Here is a 25,638-nt window from a genome sequence, read left to right as displayed (position 1 = left end):
GCATGAGTTCTTCTTTGTAAGTTTGGTAAAATTCAGATGTGAATCCATCTGGTCTGGGACATTTTGTTTTGTTGTTGGTGGAAGACTTTTAATTGCTGCTTCAATTTCTGTGCTTGATATTGGTCTGGTCAGGAATCCTATTTCTTTCTGATTGAGCCTGGATATGTTCTGTGTATGCATTTGGAACTTGAAATTTCTCTCTAACTTTAAGACTGTTTCCAAAAGTTAATCAGAAATAAACAAATGAAGGAATGAATGATCAGAAAAAGTGAAAAGCCTTAGGCAAATTTTATTTCCCCAAGAAGAAAGAGTCATATAAATCAGTGCTTAAAATTAAAATTATAAACAGCTGACATTTTGGCAGTCCAAGGATGTAAAACTGGCTTTCATTTGCAAGATCTACTTAAAAGTCTTTCACATTGTATACATTTTTTTTAAAAATTGGCATATATTTCCATGATGCTTTCTAAAGAATGTCTTCATTTAGATTTGACTCATCAGTGAATCTAGAGAGGAAGCTCTTCCACAGGAGAGTATCCAGCAGCACCTGGAAAGGAAAGACAGAGTATTCTTTACCTAACAGATTTCATTGGAACTAAGTGAAGGTGAGTAAAAAACAGTCAAGAAGTTTATCAGCATGTTAATAGCAAAAAAATATGTATGCACAAATGTAATATAAAATTATTATTAAATATAATTTGCCTGTAGTTGCACATTGAATTAATTGTCATTGTGGTTAGGTATCAGAGCTTCTGCTTTTCTGAGTCTTCATTCACTTACTCAACAACCATGTGCTAAGGTACTATGACAAGCACTGGTATACAAGGTAAGGATGATAGAGCTACATCATTGACCTCGATAATCATATAGTATACTATGAAAAACAAAACAGACAAATAGGCAATTTCCATGCAGAGTCATAGAGACTGTAACAAGTTTAAAATAAGGCACAATTGGAACACACAGAAGGGCCATATGACTAAGTCTTCTCTCCAACACTATAAACTTTGTGATGCAGTGATATGGAAGTTGATAGCTGAGAGACGAGGAAAATGTGTGCCAGATAGAGGGCAGCAGCAAATGCAAAGTGCTGGACGTGAGGAGGAATGCTGTAGAATTCTAAGTAGTGGAGTTTAGTGAGATGCTACGGCAAAGGGGCAGAGTAGGTACGTGGTAAGAGATAAGGCTGAATAAACTAACAAGAACCACATTAATATGGGTGCTTTCTCCCATGCTAAGAAATATGGAACTTTTTCTGAGGGCAAAAGTACACCAATGATATAGTGAATGACTCATTTACAATGTCACCCGTCAGGTGACTGCATATGAACTGCAAGTGCTTGGCTAAATGTTGCTAGTGAATCTGGGGTCTTTTGGCCTGAAGTTGCTAACCTAAAGGTAGAAAGTTGATGATGCCTTGGTTTTCTGAGAATAGTTCCAGTGTGCTGGCTGACACACTGACAGATTCATGAGGATGGCAGGAGTAAATAAAGTGTAGAGCCAGAAAAAAAAAGTTACATACACTTCATGAGATTTGTAAAAAGCTATGAAACGTGATGATGCAATCACGAGGCACAAGTATACTCTTCAGTATGAATGCTAGTGTATTCACATCTTTAATTACATGTGTGGATGAGGAAATATTTAATGCAGTATCTATTAACCAAACAATAGAGAGGAAAGCCACTTGTTTTTTACAGTTGATCTCAGAAATCATTTTGTTAATCTCAATTTCATTCATAAAATTTGACAGGATACCTTCTTCCAGTTCTATAGTTATTTCTTCATAATATTCCTGCCGCATCTCAAATAAGTCAAATACTATTTATAATATTTAGGTAAATCAGATATATTTTCATGAGACGATTGCAAAGACTAAACTTCACTTGAGAAGTGCTTAAATAGAAAAATAATCACAGAAATAAAATAAAATTCCTATTTATTTACATGCAGACAATAGAGAATATATATGTGTGATGCTACTTATATTCATCTAATAAAAAGCACAATTAATATTGGTCTATTGAATATACATCATTTCAAAAGGGTAGCATTTTCTCTTATTAGTACAAAGGGTGCAGAATTCAAGTAAGATTTTCGCATGAATGTGTTACTTTGTAATTCTTAGAAAAATCCTGCCTTTTATATAAAAGTATGATGAGTTCTTCTCACTTTGATGGATTTTTCCTTAAAATTAAGTTGCTATAGTCCACTTCTAGAAAATTAAAATTTTAAAATATGCTTTATGCTGCTAACTTTTTAGCTCAAAATCTTAAATATACACATGAGGAAAGTGGCACTATCATAATGTCATGTGAATATTGTGGCAGAGATTAAATAAAAATATTTTGCTGTCTGTATTATGACTAACGTTTTTTCATATGAACACAAAGAGTTCATAAAATTTGCTTGAAAAAAGGAAAAATATGCATTACAGCCAGTTTTCAAACCTAGTTTCTTAGATTCATGATCTTCTAGAATTAGAATAAGGCAAAAAATATATGGTTCTTTAATTGTTACTTTGATTTATTTTCAGAAATTAGTACCAAGTTTCTGAAACATCTGACTACTTATAGATGCAATTATCTACTTGTTTATGAAATGTGTGAAAACATTTCAAACTATATTGTAAATGTTCTCATCTAGAAGTTTCTTATTTAAATCTTTTATATAAAAGATATTGTCCCTCTATCCTCCTGCCTAAGCCTCCCAAGTAGCTGGCACTGCCGTGTGCACTGCCGTATGCACTACCATGCCAAGCCTTTAAAATTCTCCCCCTAGTCAAAAATGGTGAAACATTGGACAAATATCTTAAACTGGGTCAAGTATACTTGAACTATTTTTTTTTTTCCTAAACAGCTCTACAATTACCATAGCTTTTCATTGTTGAATACATTTTGAGATTTTCCAGAAATAGATTCTTTGGTGAAATCAAATTTTGGATTGGGATGCTCTTCTTACATCTTCAGGGGACATGGGCACCATGTTTGGCATTCCATGGAGTTCTGGGTAGGAAGAATATAATTGATTCTGTTTGGTCATCATTGCTGTTTAAAGACTCTTGATGGTCTTTGCAATCATAGTCACAATCATTCAAATCATACCAACACAGAGAGACAAAAGTGAATGCCATTTTAAAAATTCAAATGTTTGCTTGATTTAACTATTTAAAAAGTGCTGTGCAATTGCCCATCAACAGGCACATTTTACAGAATTGAGATAAAAATGCTATAATTACCATGGGAATTAAAGATGTATTACTACTTATGTGTAAGAAAAAGACAAATCTTTTAATTTAAAAAGAGAAGTTAATCTTTGTAGTTCTACAGGTTTATTTAATTCATAAAGCTTATTTATCTTGGCTTGTTATAAATAATAAACATCCAGATGTGGTTAAGTGTTTGCATGCCAATCATTCCCTTATGATTAAGGGTGGAAAATTTGATATGGTAGAGGAAAACCTTAAAAGTGTTATGAATCACAACCACAGTCAAACAAAAATCAATTAGAAGGAAGCCAAAGCACCTCTCAATATACTTTCTGTTATTAGCCAATAAGATTCAATCTCTAAAATTTAACTTATATGCAGCTTTTAAAGAAATTTAAAAAGCGTCATTTTCATTACATATATTGAATAGCATTAATATTACTACATGGGTATCTCTTAAAAATGAGAGCTGCAGGGACTTTAAGAAAATGGAAAAATTTCTCTTTCCTCTCTTTATTAACACAGAAAATTATAACCTTTGCTTAGCATGCATAGGTCCTTTAAAAAACTCAGTATTTCACCAAATAAAAACAAGTATTATATCAGAATTCGGAAACCCAAAGGAAAGAAGATAATATAACTAACCTCACTCAAGTTGTTCTTCATGCTGGTATGTGAAGTCCATGGGCAGGAAAGAGAGAACGTTGAGTATTCTTTTGAAGTAAATTCTCTGTGAAGACCTAAACCATTATTAAGATTGCCACCAGGACGTGACTATAGGACTGTCCATGAGTGGTAAAGAAAGTTCTGGTCTCCTGTCTCCACAAAAAGATTGCTACTGAATGCTGCTAGTCTCTCAGTAGTTCTGTGAAGACTGCAAAAGACAAAGTTTAGTAGTTCATTTTTTTCCTAAATGATTCCTCAGTGATTATATTTTTAAAAAGTGACCTTGAGAGTAAATGGAATTTCCCACTAAATAGTGTTTTAACTCGGAAAATGTGTCACAGCACGCCGACTCTGTGCAGTTATAGTTTTGCAATTGTTCTAAAGAAGTATAAGCATTCCTAGGGGAATGTCTGAAAATAGTAATTCAGATGAAGTAAGGAGTAGAGAGAAATCTCTGACAATAATGTGAGGCTTAACAGGTAACACTTGCTGCCTTCTGGAATGGATCTATTTATAACATTCTTGAGGGTGTCATTAGAAATACTTGTATTTAAAGGGTTAGTAAGTGAAACATTACTAACCTATTGGAAATATGTTATTAGCTTGAATATAATGGCCATTCACTATGTGTAAGTAGATCAAAACACAACATTGTACTCCTTAGATACATACAGTAAAATGCTTATCACTAAGAAAAGGTAGAAATTATTGTATTTAGTAAGGCAGTATAAAGAAGTTAATATACTGAGTGCCAGAAACCACCAAGAGTAGCTGCAGTAATTGACTCTTTTGGTTTACTTTGTAATCTTTCAAAAAGTAGATAAACTCATTAATATTTCTATTTAGGGACTGGTAACAAGCAATTTTATAACAGCATCATTGTCTAAATTATAAGACTTCAAAAATACTTAGCTGAAAGCCTATTAGGTCAGGTTAATGACATGAGAATATTAAGGGGAAAGAAAGTCATAATAAAACAAAAAAGATGGAGAGATATAAACTGTTCTGGACTACCATTAAAATTATAGTATGTACTTAGCTTTCATGTCCCACTAATGTCATAAACCTGTCTCACTACAAAGCATGTTTTCAAGGCAAATTAATGAACTAAATTTATTTTCTATTCCATACTTTGACTTACTTTTTAATTTTGTTTGACAAGTATTTTCTAGCTTCCAATTCTAATTGATAGAGGTGCTTGTATTTTCCCAATTCAATATAATGAAAGACTTCTCAAGAAGTTTTCCTGTTGGAGACTTCAGATTCAAGATCTTTCATTCTGAGTTCCATCTGACTTCTAAGTGAAGTTCTCTGTATTCTTCAGATGCTGCTTGTGCCTGAATCAAATTAAAAGGATACATTTTTAGCAGTGACAACCTGAACAATTCTTGCATATTTGTTTCCTTCACTTTTAAATCAGACAGCCATTTTATTTTATTTTATTTTATTTTATCTTAAATTTTCGAGACAATGTCTCCTGTCACCCAGATTGGAGTGCAGTGGCCCAATCATAGTTCACTGCAGCCTCAAATTCCTGAGCTCAACCTATCCTCCTGCCTCTACCTCCTGAGTAGCTGGGACTGCAGGTGTGCACCACCATGCCTGGCACATTTTATTACTTTTTGTAGAGATCGGGTCTCATTATGATGCCCAGGCTGGTATCAAACTCCTGGCCTCAAGTGATCCTCCCACCTCAACCACCCTGGGAGGCATGAGCCACTACACCCAACCTCAGAGAGCAATTTTAAATATGTGACAAAAGAAGCTGAGGTTTAAAACATTTAACATCAATTGTCAACTAAATTGATAATTTCATCTGGCTTATAAAGAATTGAATCATTCCTCAATTACTACTTATGTGATCTGATAGTCCAAAGAAAAATAGGTGTAATTTAAAATTTTAAAATTTGAACAATTTAACAGAAATACAATTCAAGAATATGGTACAATTTCTAAATCACAATTTTTTTCTTTTCCTAATAGTCTTCTTTTATGCTAACTGGCCCAAATAATCAAATGATTCTCTAAGGAGTATCAGCCTTCTCAAAGATCCATTTAGTTACAATGATGACAGAAACTAAAAAAGCTAAAGGGAGCAACAGAGGCAACCTTCCTTCTAGAAATCTACAAATCCAATTGCTGTAATGGAAACAGAGGAAACACACACAATGTACACATCAAAAATATAATGTGCAGTGAAATAAAGTAAGTGCATTTCACACTTAACTAACCTGTAAAAATAGATTGACTTGTTTGAATTTTTCTACAATACCTTTCTTGTGCTTTCTTCAATCTCTCACTTATAGTGTTCAACTTCATCACATTGAAAGCGCAAAAATCCTGTGGTGCTGGATGAAGGTTGGAGATATCAGTATATAAAGAGATGAATATACAGATTATATAGATATATAACCATGGGTTCATACACACACAGATTTTCTAGTTCTGACTGCCAAGAAGCAATGAAAATAAATCTTCGTTTCTATTTTTTTATCTTTCATTTTATTAGTTGTTTTTATTTCTTGGATTCTAAATAACATTTTCAACTATAAGGATCAGGTCTTTGGAGAAATGATTGATTCTAGGACCAGGCCAATGAAAATATCAGATGATCCTGGAGCATCCTGTGGTGCCAAAAACAAATTTTAAAATGTGTCCAAGAACAAAACGAGAGGGCACGTCAAAGAGGCATGGAGCTTACCTGAGCAAGCTACCAATTGCCAAAGCTAGCACTATCTGAGCAACAACAAGAAATAGTGTTATATTGGGGGGTTATAATTCAGAGTGAAATATAAATATACATGAGGCATACTAATAAAAATAATATGATGGATAAATAAATGGGAGAGAGGAATCATCTTTCCTATGGAAGAGTGTCCAATAATTTATGTAGAAAACATGGGGAAATAGAAAATCACTATTAGAACACCACAGCAGTAGTCACTGCAGGCAAGATCCAAAGTCGGATCGATATTATTGGGTGAAACCTGAAAACAAGAGATTTGTAAAACCTCAATATATATTTAACCACATATTTACTACCTGCTGTGGTTAGTCTGATGCAATTATAACGTACACAGTGTGGAAAGGGAAAGATAGTAAGTTCACATTGGAGAAACCTGGCAGACTCCACCTTAACCAGGTGATCATGGTTAATGTCAGCAGTGATATCTTGCCCCCGTATGATGTGAGGAAAAGGTTGCTTCACCTTTGTGTTAGTCTCTCCACAAATCCATACCCCCAAACTATACAGAGAAGCATAAACTAGGGGAATTCTATAAATATATAATCTGTATTCATAAAAAGTGTCAAGGTCATGAAAAACGAGGAAAAAGTGAGAAACTGTCAAGATTTGGGAAGACTACAGAATCATAATGACTAAATACAACACAGTATCTAGTACTGGATCCTGGAACAGACAAAAATAGGAATGGAAAAATGGTAAAATTCTAATGAATTATACAATATAGTTAATAGTATCATAGCAATGTTATTTATTTTTTTTTTAGTTTTGTTAAATGTATTATAGTTAAATAATATGTAAACCTTAGGGGAAGTTAAGAAAGGGACATGTGGAAATTCTGTGCAGTCTCTGGAATTCTTCCTTAAATCTAAAATTATTTCAAAATATATTTTTAAATAAAGCATGGAGGAGAATAAACTCGGCAAAGTATGGAGGAGAGCAGTAGGGTTTTTGTTTTCATAGGGAGGTCAGAGAAGTTCTGACACCATTGTCATATTGTATCTCCAGCAAAGAGGAAGCCAAGCCTGGGCCATGTCTACAAAACCCTGATGACAGAGTGAACAGCAGATAGAGGGGAATTGAGGCAAGACGCTGGCATGTTCAGGGAAAAGCATAACAGCAAAACCAACAAGGCAAAGAAGACAGGGATGAGGTCAGAGAGGAGCACTGGGAGTGGCAGGAGGGATCTCTTAGCCCTGGGGAAGAATCTGGGCTTTGCTGTGTCACCTGAAACCATCTTAGGTGTTTGAACTGTGGGGTGGCTTGCACTGTCTTGAAGGCAAGACCCTCTTCTGGTTTCTGAGAATAAAATGTGGATGGGCAAGGACTAAGGCAGCAGAGGCCATCTGAGATAGAAAAGGACAATAAAAACTACAGCAAAAGATGATGCTATTGGGGTGAGAGCAGTGGTGGAGAGGCAGTGAGGCCTCACAGATACCAGATAAAAGTATAATTTAGGGCCCCAGCACTGGTGGATATATGACATATGGGTTTAAGTGAAAGAGAGACAGCAGGGATGACAGCAAGAACACTTTCCTAAGCTACTGGTATGATGTGGTTGCCATTAACTGAAAAACAGAAAGATTGGAGAGGAAGAAGATTGCAAAGCAGAAGAATGGGAGAATAGTGATTCCAAATGACTCCCAGGTACAAAGGCTAAGTGACCCCACAGGCAACTGGACATGCCAGACTGTAGATCAGGAGTGTGGGTCCAGGCTGGATATATAAACTCATGAGCCATCAGCACAGTGATGTTATTTAAAGTCATCAGACTATATAACTTCCCTCTGAAATAAGTTTAGAAAAGAAAAACAAAGTAGAATGAAAACAAACTATCAAAGGAGTCTGCAAAGGAATGGTTCCTGAGGTAGGAGGGTAAATGAGAGAATGTGGTGTTCTAAAAGCCAAATGAAGACAGCTTTAGAACTAGACAAGAGTGGGGATGAACAAGGCCAATGATTACTCCAATATTAAATTAAGATGAAGGCTAAGAATTAAACTTTGGATCTAGGAAGAGGCCAATGATGACTGACCATTTGAAAGTTGGTAGAAGGGGAAGATGGCTTGTATGAGTTCTATATAGAATTGGAGGAGAAGAATTGAAAACTGTAAATATTGATATAAATTGGAAAAGAGAAATAGAGTGGCTTGAGGAGAATATATGGTAAAAAAAAAGAGGTATTATATATTTATATTCAATAAGCAAAAATTACAAAATAATAGTGAGGAGAAATTCTCAGTGCGTGAGGGGGCATTGGTCAATGTCTAGAGGTATATTCATGTGGAGAAGATGGTAGAGAGATTCTAGTGCAAGGGGGAGGGTTTGGTGTGAAAGGGGCATGGGCGGTGAGCATGCCTATGGCATCAGGAGAGAAGGCCAGGGCATAGACACACACAGCATGCAGGTGGACAGGTGTGGAGGAAATATGGAAGATCCCTTCTGATTGTTTCTGTTTTCTCAGTCTCAACAGGAAAAAGGACCTTGACCAAAGAGAGAGCACTGGAGGTTTTGGAGGTTTGCAGGAAGAAAAGCTGTGAAATATTTAAAAAAATATACCATGGGAGCATCACCAGACTAGAGAACATGTTAGAATTTGGGGGCAACACTGAATGCCTTCATGACGTTACTGGTCATGTGTCAAAGTGACACCAAAGCTTAGATACCCTAGCAGAAATCTTGTCTGGATGAGATGCTGGTGGTTGATCATTAGATTCATCACCTAGCCCAGGGCTGTTGGTTGAGGCCTGAGACCCATGGAGGAAGGGACAAAGAATCATATGTAAAAAAGCAAAAGAAAACACTGCACCACTAAAAGCTTTGAAATGCTAACACTACTTTAAAGCACGTAAACAAAAGATGAGAAGATGACCGTCTCTCCCCATCCCATCCCTCGTCATGGAGCACCTCAAAGAATCTCCTGCTTTGGCACTGGTGGAATTTTCAGCCTTACCAGGTGAAAGTGGTGGTGACCTGAGGAGGATTATGGGACCTGTGAGTGTGCACAAGCAGGAGGACACTGCTGGACCCAAGAAGAGGAAAAGGATCAAGATGTGAACACCATGTGGTGACTGACTAGAACGTCTCACCACGAAGGTCCCTCTGAGAGTTCCCAGAAGGACCTGAATGTAGACTCTGCCGATAAAAGATTCATGAAGATTTGCTGTGGGAGGAGGAATTCTAAACACAAACCTTGCTCTGGCTGGTACAGAAGAGAAAGTCAAAAAGATTTGAAGCACAAGAAGACCTGACACATCACTGCTTGCTTGAAGACAGAAGAAAACCCATGAGATGGAGTGCAGATAGTTATAAGATGCCATGATTGGACCTTGGCTAACACCCAGCAAAGAAATAGACCCCATCCCTAAAACTGTGAGGAACTGAATTCTAGCAACCTGAATGAGCTTGGATGCAGACTTCTCCATAGAGCCTGCAGACAAAAAACCCACCTGGATAACACTTTGATTTCAGTCTTCTGATACCCTGAGCAGAGAATCCACCCAAACTGGGAGCTCTTTGTTAATAAATGAGTGTTGTTTTAAGCCCCTAAATTTGTGGTAGTTTGTTATGCAACAACAGAAAACTAGTACACTGGTCTTCATACATCTCTAGTGCAGGGCCTCATGAGCTTTAGAACTAGGCCATTCGTGTCTGGTCGGTGGCACTCAGGGAACTCAGTGAACTGGGGCCATGGGACATCAGGTTCTCTCAAAGGCATCAACGTATTTGGAAAATTGTGCTCATCTCCACAGTGATGGAGTTAGTTCCTGAGATCTTTCCCCCAAACTTGTTGGGTTAACCTTTGACCATGATTCAGTTTTAAAGCCATTATATTATATAGCATAATTCTATCCACAGACTCCCATTTACTTATAGAAGAATAGTAGGACTTTAATAGGCTGTGAAACAGTTTTACTATGTTGATAATCACAAATGAGACCCTATTAACACTCATTATATCTGTGCCTCCAGTTCATTACTTGTTAGGATAATCAAATGAAGTTGTCACATGGGAGGACTATTGTTTTTCTTGTGGAAATGACAGGTTTTTTTTCCCCAGGTGGCATCTTAATTCTCTCCAACCTAATCACCAGAAGATTCAAGAATTTAAAAAGCAATCTAATACACACACACACACACACACACACACACACACACACACACATACACACACAAATTCTAACTTTAAGACAATTAAAATCTGGTTCTAGCCAAGTTGGAGAAGCCTCAGCATTACCATGTCCGCCCTGTTCCAACTAAAACCCTGGACCCTGGATATAAAACAACAAGCAAGCATAGGAAGAATCTGAAAGGTGAAAAGAAGGTGCACTTACTGGGGAATAACACAATGATGAGTTCCTTGGGTCTTCAATTTCTTCGCATATGCTCTGGAGAGAGTGCTGCGGAAGCCTCCAATCAGGACCACTAAGTGGCACAGACAAAACAAAACAAGAAGCCTGCTCTCCCAACCAAAGGATTGGAAAAGAATGGCCTAACAGCAGAAAACCTTGCTGGCAATACCCACCCAACTGCAATGAAATACCAGGATGGTTTCAGTGGAGTCCATTGGGGAGCAGATTATCTACTTCATATCCACTGAACAGAAGCAGCCGTGCTCTGATGTTCTTGCCTGCTGGTATTACTGGCACCAACGAAGGAGCTCATCTTCTATTTCCCATCTGGCAAAAGTAGGCATTATGATTTTCACTTTGGAGTGGTAGCAACAGACAAAGTAGGAAGCTGTTCTCCATCCCCTGCCTGACAAAAGGAAATAATTTTACAGTTCCCTTGGCAATGTAGTATCAATGGGGTCCAGAGGGAACCTGAGCCCCCACACCCACCCAGCATGCAAAAGATTTACCAAGACAGTGTGAGGCAGAGCTAGTGTCATCTGTGCAGCCCTGATGGCACTGGAGTTCAGCAGGAAGCTGAGCCTCCACCTCAACTCAATAAGAAAGAGTCCCACACACTGAGAGGCAAGGTGAGTGTCACCTTCCCTACCCCGGAGTCACTGGAGACAAGTAGGAAGCTGAGCCACCACTGCAACCCAGAATCAACACACTGACAAGATAGTAGAGTCCAGGCTAATCTGCACTTCCATTTCCCATACTTCTGTTGTCAGCAGGGCCCAGCAGGCAACTGAACCTCTACGCTGCCCCAGCTACAATGAGACTGAGTGAGGTCATGCCAATAAGCAATTAGGAATTGTCTGGAAACAAATGAAAACCTTAAAAATTTCAGGAAAGGAAAAGAAGTTATGAGAAACAACCAAATGGGTATGGGGGGCAGTTGGTCCTTTATAATTCCTGAAAATTGATTCACAATTCAAAGAATGGGGAACCCCTTGGGATTTGAATTTCTGTTTCTTTTCCATTGTTTTGCCTTTAGAAAGATCCTCCAATGTCCACCATGAATATAAACATAGAATTTCAGATAGATCACCTTTATTGTCTCATGGAAAGCTCAATACACATTTCTTTTGAGATAAGTGTGGTTTACCTGATCGGCATGAACGAGAGCCTTACCCTGGTGTGGGTGCGGATGTGCATCTTCAGCCCGTCGTTCTTACTGAATCCTTTTTAACAGTAGGGGCACTGGTAGGGACACTCGCCTACAATGAAGGGAAACAGAGTCACAGAGTCAGCACGGGCCACCAGCCACACGCTCAGGTCCCGGCCCCTGCACGGCCCCGGCTGCTTCAGCAAGAGGCTCAGGCACTGCCGGACAGACACATCCGCGGGCTGGGCGGGACAGCCATGTCCCGAAACCCGCGTCCCCCCAGGGAGGACACCCGGCCCACGGCACGTCCAGGGCTCGGGCGCAAACCATGCTCCCCCGTGGGAGACTCGCTGCACATTCCTCTTAACACTCGAGCCCAAAGTAAGTCTCCTAAATTTTAAGAATCTGCGGCCGGGCGCGGTGGCTCACGCCTATAATCCTAGCACTCTGGGAGGCCGAGGCGGGTGGATCGCTTGAGCTCAGGAGTTTAAGACCAGCCTGAGCAAGAGGGACACCTCGTCTCTACTAAAAATAGAAAGAAATTATCTGGCCAACTAAAATATATATATAGAAAAAATTAGCTGGGCGTGGTGGTGCATGCCTGTAGTCCCAGCTACTCGGGAGGCTGAGGCAGGAGGATCGCTTGAGCCCAGGAGTCTGAGGCTGCTGTGAGCGAGGCTAACGCCATGGCACTCACTCTAGCCTGGGCAACAGAGCGAGACTCTGTCTCAAAAAAAAAAAAAAAAAGAATCTGTTAAAAATATTTTATAGTAATCAATTTATTCTGTCACTAGACTGCTTGTTACAGGGGTCTTTATTTACCTGGTCCATTGATATTTTAAGTTTCATATAAATGAATCTGTCTCAGGATTATGAGTTTCAGACTAATTTCGTAAAATTCATGTGTGTTAAACAGAACCTTTGGTGGTTAGAACACTAGATAACAACTGGTCCGTACTTTCTGATACAACTGGCACCTCTCCCCCTTAGATGTTATAATTCAGAGAACAGCCAAGATTTTTTACGGCAAGCAAACACACATACACGTCGCATTTAAAAAAATAAATCATCCAAAGTGCAACACAGAACAATCGATTTTAGTGTAACAGAAAAACTTCGCTGAGATAATTTCAGGTCATGCAACAAGTCTTTAAAAAAAGCTACCACTTTGAGTTTCAGTGTAATAACTAATAATATCCAAAATGCTTTGACAAAGACTATTAAAATACTCTTCCCTTCTAACTGCGTATCTGTGCGGGGCCGGACTGTCTCCACATTCTGCAATCAAAGAACCTACTGCAGCAGGACGAAGAAACAGACACGAGAATCCAGCCGTCTCCTCTCAAACCACAGTGGTTTTCAGAAATGTAAAATAACGTCTTCCTCCTCACTAAATCCTTTCTGGTTTGGAAAGTGCAGTTATTTGTTATCAAAGTATGTTATGTTAACATGTAGTGGGATTGATATTGGTATTTTTAACAAACTAGCAAATATTTTAAAATTCTCTAATATGGTAAACAGCTATAGTATAACCCATGCAAACAAAAGCTTTCCGGAGTCGTCAGTTGTTCTTACGAGTGGTGTGGAGTGACGAGGCCACGACTGAGCCCACTGATCCTGGGGCTGCATCAGCTGTCCTCTCCTGGCTGTCCCCACCTCTTCATCGTGTCCTCCCTAAATAATACACAACTAACTACTGCCGGCAGAACAGGGCGTGACCCTGATCCGTGTCACACTATAACACAACCATCAGCTCGCTGGGCCTAGCATTGGGAAGGGGACTAATAAAACCGCATGACTCCATAAGGAAAAATAACACAAGGAGAGAGACAAATGGATTTGCAGAACTCAATGTCATGAGTGCTGCTGTCACAGTAGCAAAATAACCACGTATGTCCGAGTGGTCATGGAGCCAGGCTGCAGCCTGGGAGGGTGAGCGTACGGGCAGCCTTTGGGGGACAGGACAAAGCAAATAAAAGAGAAGCACAAGCACCGTTTGTTCACGCAGGAGAAGAAATCTGTGCCAGGACCATCATGGAAACCCAGATGCCAGCACCAGCCCGGACAATAATTAAAATTTTAGGAGCAATTACTAGTTTAAGTGCTTTATTCTTCCTCACTGCCCATCCTTACGAGTACAATGAAATGTAGGCACACAGAATTCTCAGGGATGGAATTATGTGGACTAATCAAGTGCTTGACTCAATTGGTTTCGTCTGTTCTGTGCTGGAACCTGTGTTTCAAGCATCCTGAACAATGTAAGTCCCTGGCTATAAAAACACCCTGTACCAAACATAATACAATTACATCATGTCTCGGGGCATTATCGTAGACTTATTATCTGATGTGCGGATATAACACACGTGCCCTTTTCCCTAACTGCCCTCCACCCTCCACAATCACACGCACTAGCACGCATAGGCAGACATGAAATCTGCAAGTATGGCACAGAGACATCTTCCAAGAATCACTGACGCCGAGTGGAAAGCTGTCGACTCCACTCTTGCCCTCACCTCACCCCAACCCCCCTCAGCCCCAAGTGCACCTAGGAGAGGGCGGCCGCGTGACACAGAGCAGACCACCAGATTGCAGGGGCTGGCTCCAAACTTTGCAACTCTCTGTTCCTGCTTCACCGATTACTTGCTGCCTCTGCACCCTCAGCAACGGAGCCAGCAGCCATCGGCACTCCGGGCACACCTGCCCGGCACCCCTCCAGGCACCTCTGCCCTCAGCACTCCTCCAGGCACACCTGCCCAGCACACTCCAGGACACCCCTGCCCGGCCCTCCTCCAGGCACCCCTGCCCTCAGCACTCCTCCGGGCACCCCTGCCCGGCACCCCTCCCGGCACACCTTCCCTCGGCGCGGCTCTGCTGCTCAGGCCTTTGTGCTTCTCTCTACTTCTCTCTTTGCTACTCTCCGCTTCTGCCACACTTTGTCCCGAAAGCCTCGCTTCCTCTAGATGACATCTGATTCAGCAGACCTTCCTTTCCTTCTTTAGAGCACCCACTATTCCACAGCCAGCTGCTCTGGGTTATGTGTTTCATGTGAAGCTATTTAAGTGGCTACTCTAAGACAACAAGTACCAAGTTGACTGTCTTTTAGCTTCAGCCAGAAAATTTCCAAAATAAGAATCTATGTTCCACTGCTGTCCTTCCTCCACCTACGTCTAATATTCACAGCATTGTTTCCGTGGTCTGCTTAAACCATTTCTTCATGCACAACACAGCTGCTGTGCTAGACACTGTGCCCGGGGCCAGGGACACGGTGACACAGAGCAAGCCTAACACCATGGCTCTCGAACAGGAAGCTTCAGCTACACAATCCAATTACACAGTTCACCGTATAACTGGAGTCCAGCTACTAAAACAGTTTTCAGACTAATGTAAAATCCTCTGGTTATCAAAATTAATAGTATTCTTTCAAGTCTTTTTTAAATACTTATCTACATGATAGATAAAATCCAGAAAAGGTTCTTTCAAGAATGTTTAGTTGTTCATTTGCCCCTGACTAGGGCATGGCCCTTTTTCACTGAAAAAACTGCACAGAAACTGGTAAGAAAATAGGGGACCCCCGTTAGGGAGAAATCCATGGCATAAAAGATATCACAGTCACACCAACCTTGTATCCGGTAAAATCCTATAGCTTGCAAGCAACATTGCAAGGACTTTTTCGATTTAAAAGGTCACGTCTGACAGGACCTACAGGAGGGACTGTAAGAGGAAGCTCTTAACCTTCCATAAAAAGCAAAACTGTTACTCCCTATTCCATCCATTAAAATCACAGATAACATAAATCACAGTTACATCACAATCAAACATTAAAAACCTACTGTTCACTTTAGATGTTTCACTTAATTTGGGGGGGAAAGGTATCTGGCTATTAAGCATGAAATGTCTGATTTCCTTAAGTACTAAGTTTGACAGTTGATATCTCTGACATTTCATTTTGACACTTCTTGTTTTATTTTTATTGTGAAGGTACATCCTCAGTCTTTCAAATGCACATTTTGGCTTGTAATTATCTTTCAAATTTTTTAGAGCCATTTTTGTGAAACTATAGATAGAAGTTTGAACATGAGTTCCGTCGTGGAACCAACTGCAGTGCAGACAGCTCGAAATATCAACGGAGCATTTGGGAAGGACATGGCTAAGAACACACAGTACATAGATGGTTTGAGAAGGTCCGTTCTGGTGATTTTAATCTTGACAATGAGCCATGTGGGCGACCTGAGACCAAGGTGGACAACGATGAGCTGAAAGCTGTAGTGGAAGCAAGTCCATCTCAACCTACGCGTGAATTAGCAGCAAGGTTTGATATTACTATTTAAATAATATTGGACCATTTGAAGCAAATAGGCAAGGTAAAGAAGCTGGATAGATGGGTTCCACACGAATTAAACGAGCGTCAAAAGGGAAATCGCCTGGACGTTTGCCTTTCTTTGCTCTCACGACATAAAGGTGAACCGTTTTCACAGTGTATTGTGACATGTGATGAAAGATGGATTTTGACAATCGCAAGCATTCAGCACAATGGCTGGATAAAGATGAAGCGATAAAACACAGTCCAAAACTGAATATTCACCAAGTAAAAAAAGCTGATGGTGTCTGTTTGGTGGTCCAGCGCTGGTATTATCTGCTACAGCTTCTTGAAACCTGGTCAATTGATTACAGCGATATCTACTGCAACCAATTGGATGAAATGATGAGGATGCTTGTGATTAAGCAGCTGAGACTGGTCAACGGAGACAGGCTAATCCTCTTGCAAGACAACACTCGACCACATGTCACACAAACAACGCTGCTCAAACCACAGAAGCTGGACTTGGAAACTCTCTGCCATCCACCGTATTCACCAGACCTTGCACCAACTGACTCCCACTTCTTCCGGGCTTTGGACCACTCCTTGCAAGGAAAAATATTCCATTCTCAACAAGCTGTGGAAAACGCCTTTTGCGATTTCACCACCACTCCCTCTCCAGGCTTCTTTGCTGCTGACATGAATAAGCTGCCATTAAGATGGCAAAACTGTGTGGATAGTTTAGGCACAGACTTTGGTTAACTGCACTGCTTCTTGTTTGAGATATCAACATAATAAACTACACTTTTGATTTGGAATCAGACATTTCATATTTAACGACTTAGTGCACTTATTCAAAGTTCCTCCAGAGTAAGAAACCGGGTTTTATGATACTTTGAGGGAGAGAAAACAGGCAGGATTCACTGTTAATCCGGGAGGTATTTTGTGCTGTTGCAATGTTTCCTGTCTCAGCAGCACCTGACGTTTCTGCGTTTGTTTTTCTCACCAGGTGGCGTCGTCCTACCTGTGTGGCTGCGGATATGGACCCTCAGGGTCCCACTGCTGGCGAACTTCTGGGCAGACTTTCTCCTTTTCTCCCGTACGAGTCTGAACGGAAAGGAACAAAAAGGAATGTGAAGAATTAGGTAGAGATGATTAAGTGCCTCTGACAATAGCAAATCCTTATTTTCCAGGATTAGGTTTCATTAAAATGATTTAATATCACAATGAGATTTTGCACAATTTATGATGGATATTCCCACTGACTCAAAAAAAAAAAAAAAAAGACCCTTAGAATCAGACATTAGTGTTAACTTGAAAATAATTCTGTAGTTGACTTTTGAAGCCTGTGTGGAGGGCCATCTAAGAACGATTAAGTGATGCAAAAACCCAGAACATGCCGGCAAAACCACATGCTCAAAATGGGGCTAGGGCTGCCAAGAAACACTTCCTTTGAAGCATTTTTCACATTCTTTGTGTGCATTTAACTCTTGAGGACAGAATTAATCTTAATAAAGTCATCTGGTACTTTCATTGTACTGTCTGACTAGACTGGTTTTACTGCAAAGTAGAAGGGAATATAAATCTGACTTGACCTTTAAAATCGGCAGGTGTTAACCGAGCAGTGGACGTGAAAGAGCATTTCTGCCCTCAACACACTTCTAATCTAGGCGTAAAACAATCACAGGGGAGGAAAGGTGAGTGAGTACCATCAAAAGCAAGTTTCAATAAAAGTTGGAGAGTTCAAGGAAAAAGGAGTGGCCCTTCCCCAAAGGAGGCGGCAGATGGAGCATTTTAAACTGGCCTCACGATCTCATCAAGAGAGTTTTCCTCCGTCAAAACAGAACGTTCCAACACATGAGAGGCTGAGCAAATTCTCAAAGCTCTTGCGCTTCTCAAACTTAGGAGGAGGAGAAAAACGGGGAGCAAGAGGCAATTCCTGCAGGTATCTGAACAGCCGCCAGGAGACTTTCAGAATGTTTTTCAATGATCATCTGAAATTTTATAAAAGCATATGGTGCATCATCTGGATTGCAATCACAAAACAGCTCCCAGGGCCTGTGTCCGCATCTGCTCTTATGCAAATTACTGGCAAGTATTATTATTTGAACTGCCATGGACAAATGAAAAAAAAAGGCAGGAAAGGGTTTTTAAAAAGGACATGTTCTCAGAAAGGCAAACTGGCCGGGACAGAGAAAAAGGGGTGAGGCAGGGACCTCATCACCTGACAGCTTCAAAGAACAGCCAGTACAGCAAAACATCATCATCCTCCGTATTAGATTCATTGCTAATTTTAATGCCATTGGTTTCACAGCCTTCTTGGTATTTAATTTGCAATTATGTAATCTGCATTTGGATGTGTATCACTGAATTTATGATTTTTAAAAGCATGAGAAACTAATACCTTAGTCAACATCTGTGTCTTTTAGAGTTTTTTCCCCCTTGAAAGGATTCATGTTACACTCAAGTTTGAGAAACGTGGTCTAATCAACTGCCGCGCTAGCCAGCAACACTGCACAACACGCATCTCCTGGAGTCTGCATTTGGCAGGCACCTAACTTTCCATTTTCACTACAAGCTCCTACACAAAAGATTTACACATCTTTACACACAGTAAGAACCTTTACTCCCCCGGTCCATGTTACGGTTCAGTTTAAAGGAAAAGGTGTAACGTTTTGACTTATAACAGACCTATCTTCTCATTCCCTGACACAAGGGGGAAGGAAATATGGCAAATCTTTCTTGATCAGTATAAGGTTTTCGTAGAAATTATATGTACATATATATTATTATTACTGGATTACTCCAAACAGGTAACAACCAATTTATTTGTAATATCTTTCTAACAATCACAGGATTTCTTCTGCTGCTACTTAAATGTGACACTGTTTACTTCTATGACCTAAGGCACTTGTCAGTGGTAGAAGTTTTAAACTAAAGGATGTTAATGGTATATCAATGAAAAAAACTGAAATATTCCTTTCTGAAAGATAGGTACAGGATTCGGTTAGCTGGTTTTAAGACATTAATGGTATGATGTGAAACTACCTTAAGCACGGTAAGAAAGCAGGGAGTCAGCTCACTGCAAGAACAAGGATGGGTGGGGGGGGTGTGAAAAACTCAGTGGAAATCACAGGGGGGGGGGCAAAACCCCACCTGACGGGTACAGTGAGCACCATTTGAGTGACAGACACACACACAGCTGTGACTCAAGCCTCACAAAAGTGATCCATGTAACGTACAACATTTGTACCCCCTGAATATTGTGAAATTAAAAAAAATTGTTTCTTAAAAAGAACAATGCTGGATAAATATACGATACGAAAACAAAACACTACAAAATATACTCTGAGACAATTATTATTGCAGACAAATTACAAAATCTCTCTTGAAAACTCATTATACTTTCCCTCATTTATTGAAAAACAACCAAAGAGTGTTAAATTTATGCAAAAAAGTAATTCAAGCAAAGAAAGTTGAAGGACGATTATATTCAGAGATTTTAAAAAGGAAGACAACATCATTACTGAGCATTAAAGACAGAGGAAAGGAAATTTACTAAATTCAGTCCTTTCGAAACAGCTGCATCCAGCACAGGCACTCCGGCAGAAGTCACACTGAAGTGACGTCACCTCTCCACACTCAGTTAGCACCACACTGACTGCCAGGAAACGGCCACACTTCAGTTACTTCTAAAGTTAACATTAGCACCTTTAACTGCATTTCATAGAAATTTTGCTACCTCAAAAATACACTTAATGTGGACACAGAAGTTATTTTAAAAATATTTTTAGAGGTTACTAGCTCACCATCATTAATAGTGCCTTTACATTTTTTTTACTTTATTTTCAATAATACTCCAACCCATGCAAACATATTATAGCAAATTATTTTATAGTTCTGAGAACTCTATAACTGAAATCTACATATGAATATTACCTCTTTCAAAAACTGTATTAATGAATTCATTGTACATTCTTTCCAATGATGCCCTACACAACAACAAAAATAATGAACTACTGCTGTGAAAAAAAAAAAAAAAAACACACTTCAGATACATTTATTCCGCAAATAAAAAGCAAACAGTTGATCTGCTTCAGGTAATTATCCAATTAGCATAATGTAAAAAAATAGAATCCCCAAATCACTGTAAGTGAGAACATCATTTTATTTGAGTTAAACAACCACTTACCAAGTCCCTGTTCTGCACCGGGAAATTCCCTGCGCCCTAGAGATGCACCATGAAGGACTATTCCAGTCCTAGAAGGGCTCAGGCTAATAACTTGCCAATAAACATAGGAATTAGCTTTCAAAAACAAAATTATTAAGGCACTACCCATATTTCTTCAAAAGAAAAAGCCTATGTTAATCCAAATATGTATAAAAATTGATAAGCTGCCGCTCACCGAGTACTTTGTACCAATCGCCTAGTAGCATAGCTAAGAGTTATGGAGAATCTGCATCTAATCCTGAGGTTCTCTTTCATGGAAAAAGGTCTGTGCTGAAAAAGGAAGGAGGTGAACATTTTCTGAAGTGCTGATGTAAATAATGCATTTGTCATTTTGAGTTGTTAAATTAATATAAAATTGTTACATGATAATATATACGCCCATATTGCATAAATATATAATCCATTCAAATTAACAGAAAGCGTCCACTTACTTTCTTATGACTTCTAAGCACTGACGGTGTGACAAACGCCTTATTACAGAGCTCACACCTGTACTTCTTGTGTCTTTCGTGGACCACTTGGACGTGAACATTTAACGTATCCTTCCTTTTAAAGGTAGCATCGCAGTGATGACACTTGAAAGTCCTCTCACCTGAGAAACAAAAAAGTCAAATAAGAGAAACATCAGATGCAATGGGAGGGTCCTATTAGCTCCTCCTAACGTGTGCCAGACTTAGTGCTGCTTTCTCCCAATAGTTCATCTGCACTTGAATGTTGTAAGCAGCACAATTCACAACTGCAAAGATGTGGAAACAACCCAAGTGCCCATCAATACATGAGTGGATTAATAAAATGTGGTCTGTGTACACCATGGAGTTCTACTCAGCCACAACAAACAATGGTGATCTAGCACCTCTTGTATTATCCTGGATGGAGCTGGAGCCCATTCTACTAAGTGAAGTATCCCAAGAATGGAAAAACAAGCACCACATGTACTCACCATCAAATTGGTATTAACTGATAACACTGAAGTGCACATATAGCAATAACATTCATCAGGTGTCGGGCAGGTGGGAGGGGGAGGAGGGGATTGGTATATTCACACCTAATGGGTGTGGTGTGCACCGTCTGGGGGATGGACATGCTTGAAGCTCTGACTCGGGTGGGGCAAAGGCAATATATACAACCTAAACATTTGTACCCCCATAACATGCTGAAATAAAAAACTTTTTTAAAAAAAGCTTTGAGAATTTAACATAATTTTTATAACAAATTCCAGTTCCATATTTGCTAATTCACTGTGTGCCCAGGGGACAGTCCTTTAATCTTAAATTTTTCAGGCTCTTCAACTGGAAAATTCAGAGATTGAATGATCTAATTTCCTAAAGGTACCATGAAGATTTTTGAGAAGTATGTGTTTCGAGGTGCATGGACTCCTGAGGTGACACAGGCCTGTCTCAGGCAAGGTGAGCTGCCTCTGGTGCCCCCCTAAGCTCCCCTCAAACCCCACCGCTGCACCACGTCCTCCAGTGAGCAGGGCCTGGGCAGAAGCCCACGGTGGGTGGAGAGCCAGGGAGGGAAGCCCCCGAGAGGGGAGGGAAGCCCCCGAGGGCAGGCGGACTTGCCTCGGAGCAGCCCCCCCTCGTCCCCAGAGCAGAGAGGGCCCCAAGCCCCCCACTTCCTCGGCACTATCCCAAGAACCTAGACTGGGGGCTCCCTGCCTCCTCGGCTGCTGCAAACCAGCCTCCCAGGCCAGAGACAGGCAGGGAGGCCACCCAGAGAGAGACTGGGATGGGCACGAAGACTGGCAGCTGCTGTTCCCACCCTGCAGCCCTCAGGTGGGACCTGAGAGTTTTCACCTTCTCCTTTGGCCTCGGCATAAGGGAAAAGCCACTCCAGAAACTAGGGTTTAGGTAAACTCATAAAATGCTATCTTTGTAGCTTTTCTTAACACCTCAGCAAAATGTTTAGCAGTCTATTGTAACACCATTTTAGCAACACGTGTGCACAATGAGAAGACAGTGCTTTATACCAGGATGGTATAAGATGTATATAGCACATGATTTATATGAATAAGACAGACTAGTATTTGAATATATTTTCCTTTTTTAGAAAACAATTATATTAGCATAGATTGCCGTATCATATCAATTTGAGGCAAAATATAGAAATAACTAAATTTCTGTACCTAAATAAGAGATGACCTCAAGTTCAGCCAAGTTCTTCTAACTTCCTTCCATTATAACTAGCATTAAATTTAGAAATGTGAAGATCCTATTATTTTTCATACCAAATGGAAGAAAGGGAGGAGCCAGGGAGGAACAAAAAGAAAAAGAAAAGAAAAATTACTTTTCCTTTGTCTTTTCAAATAGAATTACAGCTCTCCAATTTCAAGTTTCTTAGAGTCCTGTTAATATTTGATGTTTAAAACAAAGTCACATCCAAACCCTGTGCACACTGCGTGGATTCTGAGAGCCGTTTGTTGCCTCTGTGCATTGTTATTGCAGGTACTGTCCTTGCAAACTCCTTTGTCTTTACATATGTTTTGGATTTATTTAAACATTTTATTTGTATAAAACGTATAACCAGTGAGAGTATAAGGAAACATCAACTGATATAGGATTATAAAAGTTACTGTTAACAATATGAAATCTATTTCGGCACTGAAAGCGATTTTCTCTGAAAAAAAACTTCGAAGATTGCTTCTATCAGAGAATTTTCCTTAAATTATCAAGTGAATCAAAATGTTGGTCCCTGGGCAAAAACCTCATCAGGCTATACCAAGAATATACAACAGCTTTTTTTTTTTTTCATATTTTAAGTCCAAATTTTGTCTTATATTTATCAGAATTATTAAATTCCAATACGAGATTTCATCTGATTTTTTCAGATTTCCTTTTCTTACATTCACCATAATTTTCCCTGTCTTAATACCCAGAAGCTGGCCAGCAACCTGCCCTTTGGTTTGCAGTATATTAGGAAATAGCAATAATTTCAAAAATAATTATGACAAGGCATTCTTTATATTTTGAGCCAGAGTGCTGATGTAAGTTTCTAACAACAGCCTTCGTATTTTGAAGTTAAATGGGTTTTGATTTTCATATTATGTCAGACAAGACCTAGTATTTTGTCCTCTCTATTTCAACCATTTCTAGTCTTCCCCTCCTTTTTACTTACTGATGGTCTAACTTTACCTTCAGTAACGCGCTTACTCACTCAATTGTCAAACTGGCTTTCCTGGCCAATGTCATGACGCAGGTTCATAAAGCCTGAGATTACTGTGCTGAGCACCAGCACGTTAAACACACAACACACAGCTCAGTCTACACGCAGTAGTCACTTCAATCCTGTTTCTCAAGTTGATGAGAACCAATAAGCTGTAATCAAAAGTATTAGATTCCTTCTGTTAAAAACTCCTTGCTGTTATTAGAAATAAGATTTCACACTTCAAAAGAAAAATTTCCTGAGCATCAGGCCAAACTTAGCCATATAACTCTTAGTAGCTTGAAGTTCACATACCTGAATCCCTATTTTAAAATCCATTTATTTCACAACAGTTATTTTTCTTAAATCAAAATGGTAGTGAAATAAGATGGAAATTCCTGCTATTGCACAACAAATTTTATTTCTTAAACATACAAGTAGTGATTTATTAAGGAAGATGGAAAGTTTTGCTAGTAAGTTCTGGAAGCTGTAAACTGGATGCAGAATTTTCATTCCTTTTTATATTTAAAAGCAGATTACAGGCCGGGTGCAGTGGCTGATGCCTGTAATCCTAGCACTCTGGGAGGCTGAGGCAGGAGGATTGTTTGAGCTCAGGAGTTCGAGACCAGCCTGAGCAAGAGCGAGACCCCGTCTCTACTAAAAAATAGAAAGAAATTAACCGGACAACTAAAAATATATATAGAAAAAATTAGCCTGGCATGGTGGCGCATGTCTGTAGTCCCAGCTACTCGGGAGGCTGAGGCAGGAGGATCACTTGAGCCCAAGAGTTTGAGGTTGCTGTGAGCTAGGCTGATGCCACAGCACTCTAGCCCAGCAAAAGAGTGAGACTGTGTTTAAAAAAAAAAAAAAAAAAAAAAGCAGATTATATACTTACTCACAAGTATGTCATCTGGGAAAGGTTGTAAGAACAAAGCACAAGATAATTCCTTCTGTCCTCGACTACCTGCATTGAGACTTACTGTTATGTATCAGTAGGTGTCCCTGCAAAGAAAACGGGGTCCGGAACAAAGCCTTGCACTCCTCGCACTGGAATGGTCTGTCCTCAGAGTGGGTCTGCAGAGAGAAGACCGAGTCAGGAGGATCTAGAATCAATGCACCACTACGGTAATTAGAGCTGGGATTCACGCTGTGAAAGAGCAAAGAAGTTCCCTGGTTCTTCTGGGGACATTCTTCCACCATAAAATGGGAAACACAAATATGCTGTGTTTACAAGGGAAAAATAACTGTATTTTCAATCTCTCACATTAATAATTTGATACACAGTAAAGGAAATCATTCCTATTATTTTAAACTGCTAATTTCTGAATACACACAGATTTCTCAGGACCTGCTCTGCAGAGTGAATTGGTGTGCGATTTCTCTACAACCTAACCCCCTCTCTCTCTACTAGTGACCGGGCTTTATGCTGGTACAACATTTGCAACATAGACAAAGGAAACTCTTTTCGCCCTTGTCCTTCAACTTCACTGAATAACTGCAAATAATTTTTAGTCGTAGGCCTTGCTTTCCCCCTAAATTCCATGAGAGCATTTCTTCATGGTAGAATTAACCCTAAGTAACATTTGTTAAATATTTCATTTGTGGGAAATACCATGGTAAACACTTTACTTTTTTTTTTTTTCATTTGATTCCAACAATAACTTGATGAATAAAACACTATTACTGTCCCCAGTTTACAAATGAGGAAACTAAGGCTCAGAGAGTTCTGGTAACTTGTAAAAGGCACAACAAGCACAGATGCAATCAACACTCTTAAGCACTGCAGTACATGACAAACAAAAATAAACTGATAAACAAGAAACAAAAAGTCACCAGCTAAATCTAAAATTCA

At 39.6% G+C, this 25,638-nt stretch overlaps 1 protein-coding gene and 1 long non-coding RNA gene across 5 annotated transcripts in view; both read right to left on the bottom strand.

Annotated features, from left to right (window-relative positions):
* Window positions 1–468: 468 nt before the first annotated feature.
* LOC123626369 lies at window positions 469–11,632 on the bottom strand. 4 transcript variants are annotated; one of them, XR_006730833.1, is made up of 7 exons: window positions 11,477–11,632; window positions 11,141–11,373; window positions 10,950–11,040; window positions 6,147–6,222; window positions 5,016–5,211; window positions 3,854–4,082; window positions 469–547 (listed from the first exon to the last, which is right to left on the bottom strand). It is a non-coding gene; the product is annotated as an uncharacterized LOC123626369 (long non-coding RNA). The 4 variants fall into 4 exon arrangements; XR_006730834.1 differs by lacking the exon at window positions 11,477–11,632 and adding an exon at window positions 2,872–3,005 and having other exon boundaries at window positions 11,141–11,470; XR_006730831.1 differs by lacking the exon at window positions 11,477–11,632 and having other exon boundaries at window positions 11,141–11,470.
* A 478-nt stretch (window positions 11,633–12,110) lies between these two features.
* LOC123626711 (PR domain zinc finger protein 5-like) overlaps window positions 12,111–25,638 on the bottom strand; it is a 59,063-nt gene continuing 45,535 nt past the window's right edge. Inside the window, 5 exon segments of the mRNA XM_045535947.1 lie at window positions 12,111–12,226; window positions 17,436–17,485; window positions 17,487–17,518; window positions 21,074–21,234; window positions 24,767–24,860. Of these exon segments, the coding sequence (XP_045391903.1) occupies window positions 12,111–12,226; window positions 17,436–17,485; window positions 17,487–17,518; window positions 21,074–21,234; window positions 24,767–24,860 (453 nt within the window).

This window comes from Lemur catta, chromosome 22, assembly GCF_020740605.2.
Source record: "Lemur catta isolate mLemCat1 chromosome 22, mLemCat1.pri, whole genome shotgun sequence".
Classification (NCBI taxonomy): domain Eukaryota; kingdom Metazoa; phylum Chordata; class Mammalia; order Primates; family Lemuridae; genus Lemur; species Lemur catta.
This window is presented reverse-complemented; position numbering and strand designations above follow the sequence as displayed.